This window comes from Gossypium hirsutum, chromosome A06, assembly GCF_007990345.1.
Source record: "Gossypium hirsutum isolate 1008001.06 chromosome A06, Gossypium_hirsutum_v2.1, whole genome shotgun sequence".
NCBI lineage: Eukaryota > Viridiplantae > Streptophyta > Magnoliopsida > Malvales > Malvaceae > Gossypium > Gossypium hirsutum.
In genome coordinates, this window is record NC_053429.1 from 106,867,305 (window position 1) to 106,881,110 (window position 13,806).

General features: G+C 32.1%; 1 protein-coding gene across 1 annotated transcript; it reads right to left on the bottom strand.

Moving 5' to 3' along the window:
• Positions 1-11,305: 11,305 nt before the first annotated feature.
• On the bottom strand, positions 11,306-12,293 carry LOC107963492 (ethylene-response factor C3). Its single transcript, XM_016899989.2, has one exon. It carries the CDS (start codon positions 12,281-12,283, stop codon positions 11,480-11,482), a length of 804 nt encoding a protein of 267 aa, XP_016755478.1. The 5' UTR covers positions 12,284-12,293; the 3' UTR covers positions 11,306-11,479.
• Positions 12,294-13,806: the final 1,513 nt, after the last annotated feature.

The following is a 13,806-nucleotide window of genomic DNA, read 5'->3' on the forward strand; positions in this document are numbered from 1 at the left end:
CATGGGCATGTGGTTTGGTTGTGTGTCCCTACATCTTAAAATTTAGAGACAGAATGCTCAGAATTGGGCACACGGGCAAAGACATAGGCAAAGACACGGGCATGTGTCTCAGCTGTGTGTGATACACGACCTAGAATACGGGCGTGTGTCTTGGCCGTGTGAATCCTACACTTAATTTTTGAAAATTAAATTGACCACATAGCCTAGCACACAGGTGTATGGTTGGCCATGTGACACAAGTTAGAGAGTTACACAGGTAAGGACACAAGCTGGGACATGACCGTGTGCCTCACATCGTGCCCGCATGGCTTGAGACATGGGCATGTCATTATGTCATTTGGCCGTGTGAGCCACACGAGCGTGTGACCTCTGTGTTAAATAAAAATTTTTAAATTTTTTGAGAAATTCTTTAAGATTCCGATTTAGTCCCGATATGATTCTAATGTTTAAATTGGGCTTTGATGGTCCATTCAAGGGACAGTATGATTAGTTTCGGATATAAATAGTAAATGATATGAATTAAATGAAATTTTTCTGTAAACTTTGGTAATGCTCTGTAACCCTATTCCAGCGATGGATACGGGTTAGAAGTGTTACAATTCAGATATGATAGCTAGCTTAAAACTACCAATTATGAAGGCGGATCCCAAGACTTCTGTGTCGATCTTAATTTCCAATATTCATACCCAATTGAGGTACATGCCCTCTTACTGCAAGGCTTGGATAGCTAAGCAAAAGGTGTTGGAAAAGATGCATAGTGGGTGGGACGCTTCATATAATGAGGTGTGGCAGTAGTGTCAGGTGCTGGAGAGGTATGTCCCAGGTTGCGTAACAAACCTTGAAATGAGCCTTGTGTAAGACCCCTAACCCGTATCTGTCGTCAAAATATGGTTTCAAAATATTACCAAAATATTCAAAAAAATTTATAGATAATTTACGTAGATTACTATTCATTTATCGAGATCATTCAAAACATCCCTTAATTGGACCCTCGAAGTCCAATACGAGCATTAGAATCAAGTCGGTACTTAATCAGAAACTCATAAAATTTTTTGTGACATTTCAAAAATTTTCCAAGGTGCAGAGCTCACACGCCTGTGTGGTCTAGCGACACGCCAGTGTGGTCAGGCCGTGTTACTACACACGCCCGTGTCCCTAACCCGTGTAACTCTCTGACTTATAAGGCATGAATAAATTGAAGTCACACGGCCAAGTCACACGCCCGTGTGCTAGGCTGTGTGGTGAATTTTATTTTTGAAATTTAGGTGCAGTTTTCACATGCTCGTGTTCAAGGCCGTGTCAGCCACACGGCTGAGAGACACATTCGTGTCTTTGCCCATGAGCCCAATTCTGAGCATTCTGTTTCTCATTTTTAAGATGTAGGGGACACACAGCCGAACCACATGCTCATGAGGCAAGCCATGTGTCACACACGGCCAAGACACACGCCCGTGTGTCTACCCGTGTGGACAAAATAAAGCCTTTTTTTAGCCCCATTTGTCACCCAAAACTTACCATTTTCCTACACCAAAATTCACAAGCTTATATCCACCAATCCAACATCATATTCACATAAAATTTACCATTAATCATGTGGTATTATCTCATGCATTAAAAGATATGAACTTACTCTTATCATGAACAATTATGCTAACATAATTCCAACAAATTAACACATAATAAGCACTTATGTGATTATCAAAATATTACTTCAAAAATAGCCAAACTTAAACCATCACTAGCCACTCCAATGGCTAGATTACAAAACAACAATTACAAGCCATCATTGGTCAAATAAGCTTATACATGCCATTATACCAAAATGAGATTTCTATTTGTACCAAAATGAGATAGTGGATAGTGTGATGACTGCTCCGACCGACTTCCAACCTTCGCGAGCTTTGAGCACTATAAAACAGGGAAAATTAAACGGACTAAACATTTTATGCTTAGTAAATTCATATAATGGAAAATAAACTTACTGGTCATATTTATTAATTCAAGCATACATAAATTTACATTCCATTGATTTTGGGTAAGTTACCTAAACACATATAATTATTCAACAAGTTAGTCACATAACCTCATAAGAATATCAAGTAAACATAGATGAGCTCATCACATTACAAGCTTCCATTAATTTCACCTTTCCACACTTCAAGAGTCTTTTCCGTCAAACTATTGAAATTTCAATGGATGTTCGGGTAATATACACATGTGCAAAAGTACCCATTAGGGTACATAATAAAAATACACACTCTTTAGCTGTACATTTTACAGTAGTATTACCTGTCCAGGCTAAATCCTATTCGTAGCATATGCTCTAGTGAGCTTAATATGGATTACCCGTCCAGGCTAAATCCAATTTATAACCTAAGCTTAAGAGGGCTTACATTAGAATTACCCGTCCGGGCTAAATTCTATCTGTAATATATAGACTATTATTTTTAACCCATCGAAATTCAACATTCGACTGGAATATGATAATTTGTCCATAGTACACAACTTAAGACTAATTCATTATGTATATATCATCTCACAAATATCAACACAATCATACAATTCAATTCAAGCATATTAACATACATTTTTAAGTTACACGAATTTACCTTGAAAATGGTTTGTATTTGAATGTCAACTAATCCGAAACCTTTTACTATCCTCGATCTAGTTCTGTAGTTGGTCTTTCCAAATCTATATGGATAAATTTAACTATTAATCTATCACATTTCATTTACATTTGCATTCTATTACATCTTAGGCAAAATTACCATTTTGCTCTTATCCTTTTCAAAAATTTTGATTTTGTCCCTAGGCCCGAAAAATGAAATTCATGAAATTTAAACTCTTTCCAAGCCTAGCAAAAATTTATATATTACACTTACAGCACATACATTTCACAAATTTCAAAATTTTTCGTGGGTTTTATCACTTTTTCATTTTAGTCCCTAAATCAAGTTTCCATCAAAAAATATTTTGTAAAAGTTGTTTATCTATGAATAACTTTTCATTTTCTACCATAAATTTCTAATTTTCAGCATATTCATCCATGACCCAAATTTCATACCTTGATAACTTTTCAAATAAATCCCCTAAATAGAAAGATTAGACTATCCCAATTCCAAAAATATAGAAGTTACTAAAAACGAGACTTGATTTCATACCTTTTTAAGCTTGAAAATTTTTATTCCTCTCTCCTAGGGTTTCCATAGAAAAATTGGGGAAGATGATATGAAAATAGATGATTTTTTTCTTTTTAATTAATTATCATCTATTTAATTTTATTAATTTCCAATTTAGTCCCTACCCTTTTCTAATTTTTCCATGGATGAGTCATAAAAATATCTACTAACTACTCTTCAATGGTCTAATTATCATATAAGGACCTTAAGTTTTGAATTCCATAGCTATTTCGTACCTATAGCTACTAGAACCCAACTTTTGTATTTTTATGCAATTTAGTCCTTTCCCTAATTAGACACATAATCGGTAAAATTTTCGTACCAAAAATTTCATGTGACCTTCCTATCATGATACCAACCATAAAATAAAATAAAATAAAATTTTATTTTCGGTTCAGATTTGTGGTCCCGGAGCCACTATTTCGATCTAACCGAAAATGAGTTGTTACACCTTGCGTACTACAATGAGCACTTGCTCCATGGATGCCAAGTGTTCAAGTGTCTGTTCTGGAGCTTTAAGCAATGTCGAGATGTATTTGTGTACTGTAAAGCCATTGGTACAAATTAGCGGTACTTTTATGTATGGTAGATATACCCATCGGCTACTGCTAGCTGTGGCACAAAATGGCGGTGGGAGTATCCTTCCAATTGCATTTGCAATAACACCGGGGGGGTTAGGTGATGACTGTGATTTCTTTCTTTCTAGGTTAAGGAGGCATGTCTGCCCCCAACCTAACATCTATGTTATATCGGATCGGGGCATTAGAATACTAGCCATAATTGAATGACAAGGAAGCCTATGGGATTGCACACACCATCGGTATTGTCTAAGGCACATTGCATCCAACTACTACGGGTAATATCGGTCAACCACTGATCGACAGCAAGTGACCAACATGGGTATTTAATCTCTATTAATATAATTTCGTTTGTAATATTCAATTTATTCTGAACGGAAGAGTGGTATGTAATTTTCGCTATCAACTTATATTGACAGGGTATGAGATCAATAAGGACTATTTTCATGAGATGTTGGTAATTTTGCGGTCAGTTAACAATAAGGCACAGACTACCTCTGTAACATGCCTTTCGATCAGTGGACGCAAGCATATGACAACGGCCTACGATATGGTCATATGACCTCAAACTTGGCTAAATGCATAAATTTTGTTCTAAAAGGAATGCGTCATTTGCTGATAACCTCGGTTGTGCGAAAGACATTTTCGTTTGGTGGCACTATTTTCAAAGTGAGCAGTAAGTTATAAGGGCCAAATGCAGGGAGGCTATATATGGTGCCAAAAGGTATTGCAAGAAATTAACAAGACGAATGTGTGGGCCAACACCATGTACAGAGTGTGTCACAATCACGACAACTTATGGTTTCATGTGATGGAGTTCGACAGATCGAGCCAAGGTATTATCGGTGGGCAATATTATGTAAACCTGAGAAATAGGACTTGTGACTGTAGGACGTTTGGCGCACTTTGTTATCCATGCACTTATACAATTATAGCTTGTCAGAATCTCCATTTGGATCCTATGAGTTATGTCGATGAAGTGTACAAAATAGAATACATGTACAATGTGTGAAGACGCATATTCCTACCGTCCTAGATGAACGTAAGTGATCGTCTGTATCACTTGCTCCGTTTAAATTGTTATTGGATAGAGAATTGCATCAAAAACCACAAGGTCGACCTTACTCGAGTAAAATACGTGATAATATGGATATCCAGGAAAAATGAACCAACAGAAGTTGTGCGGATGGTGTAGAGACCCAGGTCATACAATTCGAACATGTCCAAATCGAAATAGTTGATAATTGCTTGAAACTATGTTGCATTATTTCTATTGCCTTATTCAAAAGAACTTTTATTTTATTAAATAGGATAAAATAATTTACTATTAAAATATTCAAAACAAATTTTATTTTATTAAATGAAACAATATAAAAACAGTTTGTACAAATATATTAAAAAAATTAATGTATGTGCCAATCAAAATCAGTGCCACATGGGGGTGGTCGACGGTTACGCACTGGATTCCTTCTTGATTCAGCTTCCGGCAGGGGTTGTGGTTGCTCCGGCGGGGTTTGTGGTTGTTCTAGTTGTGGGTGTTGGGAGGATGACCCACCTTGATAAAATAAAGAATGTGGAGGTGTTTGCATCACTCATAGTAGAGATGTTTGAATCCCATAAGGCGATGGGGGATCAAAAATGAGATGAGCTCTCCAAAAGTGCCTCGTGTGATCCTTCTTGAGACGATGGCCTATATATCGTCGGTTGAGTCAGAGTCATCGGGAAAGAAGATGCACCAGGCCATACATTCCAACCTGGCATAAGACTGGAAAAAGGAAACATATAAGGGTTAGGATATATATAAGGGCTAGGATACACACCTGGCATATTCTGAAGGGGTTGTGGTATAGGTGTCGTCACTTGAGGCGTTCGGCCCTGTGATTGTGTGGGTGCTATTGATAGGCTCGTGCTGTCAACCCTTCTTCTTAGATTTAAAGGGCCTTGTAGTTCCCTTTCGACACAGATTTGCAGACGCCTCTGCTCTTCCGAGAGGAAATATGGCTTGCCATGGATCCTAAACTATGGCATGTAATCCGGTGTGCATGCTAACTCTAGAACGATGACCGGTTCGAGAATAATACTGGCCAATTCAAATTCGATTGTCGTAAGTCGATTTTGTGCTCATTATCGAGCACCTCAGGTGTCACAGGAATCGGTTGCCGGAATCCAAATTGCCGCAACACTCTATCCGTCTGGTGCATCTCGACAGTAGCATAGTTGACCAGTGGAACCTTAACATGCCAAATGTTCAGATTTTGAAAGAATCCATCCGGAATTACTACCCGAATTGCCAGATCGTCGCATGGTGTCCATTGAAACTATATAAACGTGATAAAAATATTAGTTATATACATAATACTAAATACTAAATATGAAATGACTATGTTATGTATATATATTTTATTTAATACTTACATGTGCTTCCGACCGTTGGTATAATAGAAGCCGTATATCTTCAAGAGCTGTAGGTATTTCAACATAACTCGCTGAATGGTTCCACCTAATTAAATAAATTTTTAGCATAAAATTATATTTTAAATCTATGTAATAATTGTAAAATCTAATATAAATTTTACCTCATTATGAGTGAGAATGTATATGAGTGGCTCACTCGAGAACGTAAAAATGGAAAGTGAAACCGAGCCCATGATTGTAATAGTGATAAGCAACCTCTGATTTTAGCTTTATTTGGTGGCGTTGCCCCACACATCTCTCGGTCTAATGTTGCCAACATGGTAGACCCCCAACTAAGTTCGCTAGTTGCTCTAAAATCAATGAGTTTCAGCAATCACCTTAGATGTACGAGGTTTTGTGATAAGTATGGTATCAAATAACCTCTAATGATCTCAAGGATATATGCCCAAGCATATCGTATTCTTTCTACTTCAGTCGAATCATTCTCCAACTCCGGGAATGTGTCTCGTAACTAGCCCATCTCAATCCGACCTCCATGAATATTATCCAGAATTGCACCCAAACGATCGTAGCATATGGCTCCTCAATCAGCAGATTGAACGGACCCGGTGAGTACGAACCCATCCACCTACAATCCTAGTTGTAATTGCACGTCCTCCAATGTGATGGTAAACTCTTCTTATGGAATATGAAATGTGTGCGTCTCGAGTCTCCACCTCTCTATGAACGCGCTGATGAGTTTCAGGTCCAACTTGCACCCCCGGCCTATATTTGAAAACTCGTTTCCTTTAAGTAATTTTCTATCAACAGTGATGGAGAATCAGACATATTAAAAATATAACATTGTAACACCCGATCTACAGGCAGTTATAAAAAATTATAAAATAAAAATTAATTAAAATTACATAAATGAAAAAATATTAAATAATATTCAAAAATTTAAATTAACCCTTACCATTTTCATTTGTTCGACGAAGATATGTTTATGTTCGAGACGAATTAATTCTCCGGTCATTGCTAACACAATCAAATATTTTTGAAATTATAAAAAAATAATACTAATTTAGAAAAAATTTAAAGGAAATAATTAATTAAAAAGAGCTTTGAGAAATTTAGGGAAAAATTTGAGAGCTTTTTTGAGAAATTTGGAAGAAATGTTGTGTGAAAAAAATAGGAGGGGAGTTCTTATAGTTTTTTTTTTTACTATTGGACCCCCTAACGGTCAAAATTTTAAATGACCGTTGGTAAAAAAACACGGGCTAAAACGCGTCCCTGAGGAAGCGATTTGCCACGTCAACAAAACACGTCCACGTCAATGCGTTTTGTGCTGACATGGCAAAATATCTCCCTCAAGGACGCGTTTTGCTGGAATTTCACCTTAAAACGCTCCTATGTAGACGCATTTTGGAGTTTTCGGCCCATTCCGGTAAATAATGAAAAAAGTGGTCCATTTCCGTAAATAAAGTTGGAAATGGGTTTTTATTGGTAAAATGGTAGATTATTTTGTTTAGATAAATAATTTTTTAGAAAAAAAATTAGATTATTGGAATGTAATGAATTATAAAATAATAACGATATTAAAAATAATATAAATTATATGATATAATTACATTTGTGGAAATATATTAATATTTTTAAATATATATAAAATTATAGGGTAAACTATCAAAATAGTTATTTTTAGTTGTCTCAGGTTACATTTTAGTCACATATGTTTGAAATGTTACACTTTAGTCACTTACGTTATCTCCTTGTAACATTTTAGTTACTGAGTTGTTAATTATCGTTAATGGTGTAAGGGTAAATAGACGTTGCATGTTAAATCACCATTTTAAAAGAAAATTTTAGGTTAAATTCTACAATTGATCCCTATATTTTTTCATTTTGAGCAATTTAATTTTTTTTCTTTCATGTTCTTTTAACTTTCCTTTTTATTTCTTTATTTTTCATTTTCTTCTGCTTCCCCTTTTGTTTTCCTCTCTTCTTCATTTCTTTTAACGTAATTTTTCTATGTATTCTATTTGTTAAAAGTATTCCGCAAGCTCGCCTCACTGAAAAATTAAATTGTTTAAAAAAAATAAAAAGTATAGAGACTAGTTTTAACAAATGAGAAATATAAAAAAACTATATTAAAAGAAATGGAGAATGAGGAAAATAAAAGGAAGAAACATAAGAGAATGGAAATAAAGGAAAAATTAAAAGAACATAAAAGAAACAAAATTAAATTGGTGAAAACGAAAAAATATGGGGACTGATTGTATAAATAAACTTAAAATTTTTGTTTGAAATGATGATTTAACGAGTCACGTTAGCTTACCATTACATCATTAATGACTCAGTGACTAAAATGTTACAACACAATAACGTAAATGACTAAAACGTAACATTTCAAACATAAATGACAACATGTAACCAAAAGTAAACAAAAGTGACTATTTTGATAATTTACTCAAAATTATATAAAAAAGATATTTTGTACTTGAACAAATTTATTTTAGAATGCTACCACGTGAAATACGATTATTGAGGAATTTTAAAGAAATCAATTTTATAAGAATTTGGGTTTATTCAAATCTTCCTTTTAAAATTATTTACAGATATTATTATATGATTATTAAGTGAGTATTATTTTTTATTTTAAAATAAAATATTAATAAATTTAATAAAAAAACTTTAACAACGTGAGTAATTGGATATGAATTTTAAAATATCAAAAGCACAAAAACCAAATTATTAAAAATATAACTAGAGACTAAATTCTTAATGAGCTAAAAATATATCAACTTGTAGCACCTTTCAACATATATGAACTTTACAATACCAGGTTGCATCTTAATTTCAATATTGGCTTAATACCTCTTTTTATCCTTCTAATATAATTAAATTATCGTTTTGATACATGTACAATTTTTTTTATCAGTTTTACCCCTATACTATCATAATTTATACCTTGTCATCCCAGTCCAAATTTCAGTTACGAAAGCTGTTCTGTTAATATCATTTTGTGACCAATGGCATTCTGACGCGTCTCATGAAAAAGTAAAGAAAATTAAAAAGATTGAAAATATTATCAAACATCTAAAAAATCATAAAAGAAATCAAACTAAAAAAAATCTTAGAAACTTAGAAAATTGTAAAAAAAAAAACACTAAAAAAATCATAATCCATTTTTAAAAAATTATAAAAAATTCTATAAATTAACAAAAATTAATGTGAAATCTCAAAATTTCTTTAAAATATAAAAAAATTCATTAAAATTGCAAAAAGAATTCCTAAAATTTCCAAACAAACCAGAAAATTCTATTTTTTTATGAAATTCTAAAATTTTCTAACAAAACTTAAAATTAAGTAGAATACATTCTATACAATTTTACTTAATACATATTACTAAATTTTTATTTTTTCTAACTAAGAATACATCAAATACTAGTCTATTTTAAAAAAAGAAAATGAAATTTGCATATTCCAGAAATGTGGTATTCTAGTAGATGAAATGGTTCGGGAGGCTTTAACCTTGAAATTATACGAGGGTTTAACCATTAAAAAATTCTTAAGTATGCGGAACTTCAAAAGAAATTTTAAAATTTTCATAAAATTTTTAAAATATGTTATTTTGGAATTTTATTTTTGTTTAAAGAAAATTTTAAAATTTTATGAATTTTTTTAAAAAAATAGTATTTTTTTTTTGGAAATTTTATGATATTTTTGCAATTTTTGATATTATGAAGGAATTTTGAGTTTTTACATTAACTTATCATTTTTAAAAATAGGTTATGAAATTTTTTAGTTTCTTTTTTAAAAAAATTTCTAAGTTTCAAGTATTTTTGGCGTTAGATTTTTTTATGATCCCTTTAGTTTTTCTGGTATATTATTTAAAATTTTAAAGTAATTTTTATCTTTTCCTTGACATATGGCAATGTGTCAGTGGTTGACTTAGTTTTTTTAATGAAAAATATTGGTGAAATAACAGGGATTACAAAATAAAAATATAAATACTAAACTCATAAAAAATAATACATACATCAAAGTGACAATTTAGCAATAGTATAGATGCCAAACATTTAATATTTTTCCATATAAACTCGAATTCAGCTATACTCAAAGTAGGAGGGAACAAAACTCAATTCAATTCAAAAAAATTGAAAAAAAGTTAAATTTCGAGTTATTTGAATTATTTGAGTTTGAGTTGAGTTGAATTTTACAATTCGAATAAATTAAATAATTTGAATAATAGGTTTGTGTAAATACTTTTTTGGTTCCTGTCAACTTTGAAATGAGTAAACTGATCTCTCTCTCAACAAAAATTACAAAATAATCAAAATAATTTTTAAATATTCAAAATAATTTTTAAAATTCAAAATATTTATAAAATTTTCAAAATTTATATTTTTTAAAAGATCATAAAAATTCTAAAAAATATATAAAGAAAGTTAAAGTTTTAAATTTTTTCTAAAATAATAATTTTGGAGTCCTAAATAAGTTAATTAATGATTCAAGTTTAGTATATTAAAATATATTATATTATTATTATTATTTTGCTTTGAAAAAGTTTTCAAATATATATGGTTTCAAATTTATATACTTTAACATAAAATTAGTTATACTGGAATAATATTTTAATTTGACATATTTAGTTTTTTTAATTTAACTCAAACAATTTCACTCGATTCAACTCGACTCAAATTTCATTTCATTTGACTCGATTTGAAAATTTTCAAGCTAAGTTAGAATGATAAAATAAGACTTGTGAACTCGATTAACTCGAAAATTTTTCACTCGATTCAATCGAACGTTCACCGCTAACTCAAAATATTGGTTCACTCTTTATCTATTATAAAAAATTAAAAATGTTATATTAATTTTTATATAAATAAAATTTTAAATAATTTTTAATTAATCAATTGAAATTCTTGTTGGAACACAAAATCTGGTAAACCTAACCCAGGCTAATCTGAGCCAGCTATCAAACCCATGGACTGGTCTAAAACTAAGTATAAAAATGCTCTTTAAAAAGTATTAATAGTATCAAAACAAAAACAATATGGTAATTCAATGTTAAAAGAAAGAAATTATGTTGCATTTCATTTCTATAGCAAACAATTAAAGTTAATCCTATCTCTTTGACAAGAATCACAGTATTCGTCAAGGAAACAACCTATGAAACTGAAAATTCAGTTGTTTTGTCATCTGAAATTAATGTATATAGCAATAAAAACCTAGACTGATACTAATATAATACATGCATCCCTGACAACAAATAAGGCATGCGGTTCAACGTATGACCATGAATCACTCCAAATTCTGTCAAAAAGAAGACAGCAAACTCTCCAAATAATCACTCCCCAAATCCTGAAACTCAAAAACATCACCATATCCATCCTCCATCACTTGTTCCACAGTCGCCATTCTTTTTAGTTTAGGCTCTTCAATCATCACATACTCACTGTTTTGATCCCAATCTCTACACTCTCTTTTGAAACCTGTACAAGCACGGTCTTTATATTGACAAGTTCCAGAGTTGATATCGGTTTTTGTTTCGTCAATACCCATAGCCTTAGACACCATCTCTAATGGGAAGTTGAGATATGCTTTGGGGCCTCTAATTCTCAAGGCAGCTTTATCGTATGCCATAGCTGCTTCCTCGGCAGTTTCAAAAGTCCCAAGCCAAACACGAGCTCCTTTCCTCGACGAGTCCCTTATCTCCGCTGCATACTTTCCCCAAGGCCGCCTCCTCACTCCTCGGTAGTGTCTCGTTGTCACTCTCTCTGCTCTCATACAGTTATTAGTCACTTTAAACCCTCGAGGAGGGCTTATGTCTTTGCTTGTTTCACCATTAAATGATTGATTTAATTCCCCAAAAGGGATAATCCCATGGAGAAGATCATCCCATGCATCAGCTCCCATTGATATCCACCTCCCAAGACTTGGTAGCCTTCGCAAACCCTGTCTCCCATCCAGGCTTGGCAGTTCTACCCATGATTTCGACGTTGATTCCACTTCATTTCTAGTACTTGTTTTACCAGCTTCCTCTCCACCAATGAAGTTGGCCCATACATTCTCTAATATTGACAGATCAGATGTTGCATGCCCACTGCTTTCTATAGCCATCTTAGTATTTGCAAACTATCAATTAATCTCCAAAAAGGGTTTTGATGATTTAGAAATATAAAGCTAGAAATACGCGTATTTTGAACCTTTATCCTATAATCCAAGTCAAATTCCAGTAAGAAAGCTTGTCATTTAATCAACCGACCTGCTTAATTCATGGAAAGGAATTAGAATTCAAACAATAAAAAATGAAGGGGATTTGTGTATTTTAAGGCTATAATGTAGACTAATGTGGCTGGTCTAATCATTTGGATGCTTGATTTATGCTGATGCCTGAACTTAATATATATTTCCTTAAAACCTTCCTGGAATTCATGGTCAAGAAACAGCGGAACCAGGCGAATTGAAAGCTGGCAAAAGAATGAATTCTTCATTATATTGCTAAAATAATGCATGTTGCAAATATCAATTTATTCAAAGACATAAATTGCCTCCATTTCCTACTTGGAATTACATTTTAGTTTCCCAGATAATAAGAGCCATTTAATATCTTGTAATCCGAGTTACTGAAATTCAAATGATTATGTAAATTTGAAAAAGAGAGGGATTAATAAATAATTCTTAGTTTTCTTTCAATATACACTTATAATCCTAGCTTTTTGCTGGTTTAAAAGTCTAAAGCTTCCCAGACATTCCTTCCACTCCCAGCTGTTTTCTCACCATACGTAAAAACTTAAATAGCATAATTAAAAAAAAAAAAAAACTTCAAATGTTATTACATTTTTGGGTTTATTTAGTGTTGTATTCCTATATTGCTTTACATCACATTCGTGTATATCATTTGCAAAATTAATAATTTGCATTAGAAGAAATTTAATATTATCCGTGCATTCACGTTGTATTCGTATTATTTTTTAGTATCTACCTTTAATGTCAACCACAAAATTTTGATATCAAGAGTTCAAATGAAATAATAACTTAGCTGGAATCCAATTATGTTTCTTTTTTTTGACAAAAGATGGTTGTTTTTTTTCACTAGCTAATGCAGGGATGGAAAATTTGAGTAGCGATTTTTTTTTTAAAGTAGATTTTTTTTTAAAAAGTAGATGTGTGGTGAGATGAGATAAAATTTTCTTTTAAATAATGAGTTTAGAACAATTATAATAATAGTTTGTCCCGTCATGCTTCATTATAAAATTATCATTTTATCTTTATATATATAAACTATTAAAATAATAAAAATATACTAACATAAATATAGAAAAAAATATGTTGAAATATTTATTTAAAAATTTATGTTTAAATATTTACTTAAATTTAAGAAGATTGAAAAAAATAAATATAAAAAAAATAAAAAAAATAGGAAAGTGATAATAATTTTTAAAATTATATATTTATAATAAAACCAGGTATATGCGAATTAAAAAGCAGTAATAAATTTAGAAATATCCGCCCGTCGTACTTTACTGCAATCCGTAGGCTGATGTTTCAAATCGATCGGTTTTGTGGAAGCCTACGTGCACATCTATAGTTCTTAGCATCCAAGCATTGACATATTATCCTTGATTAACGAATAATACAAA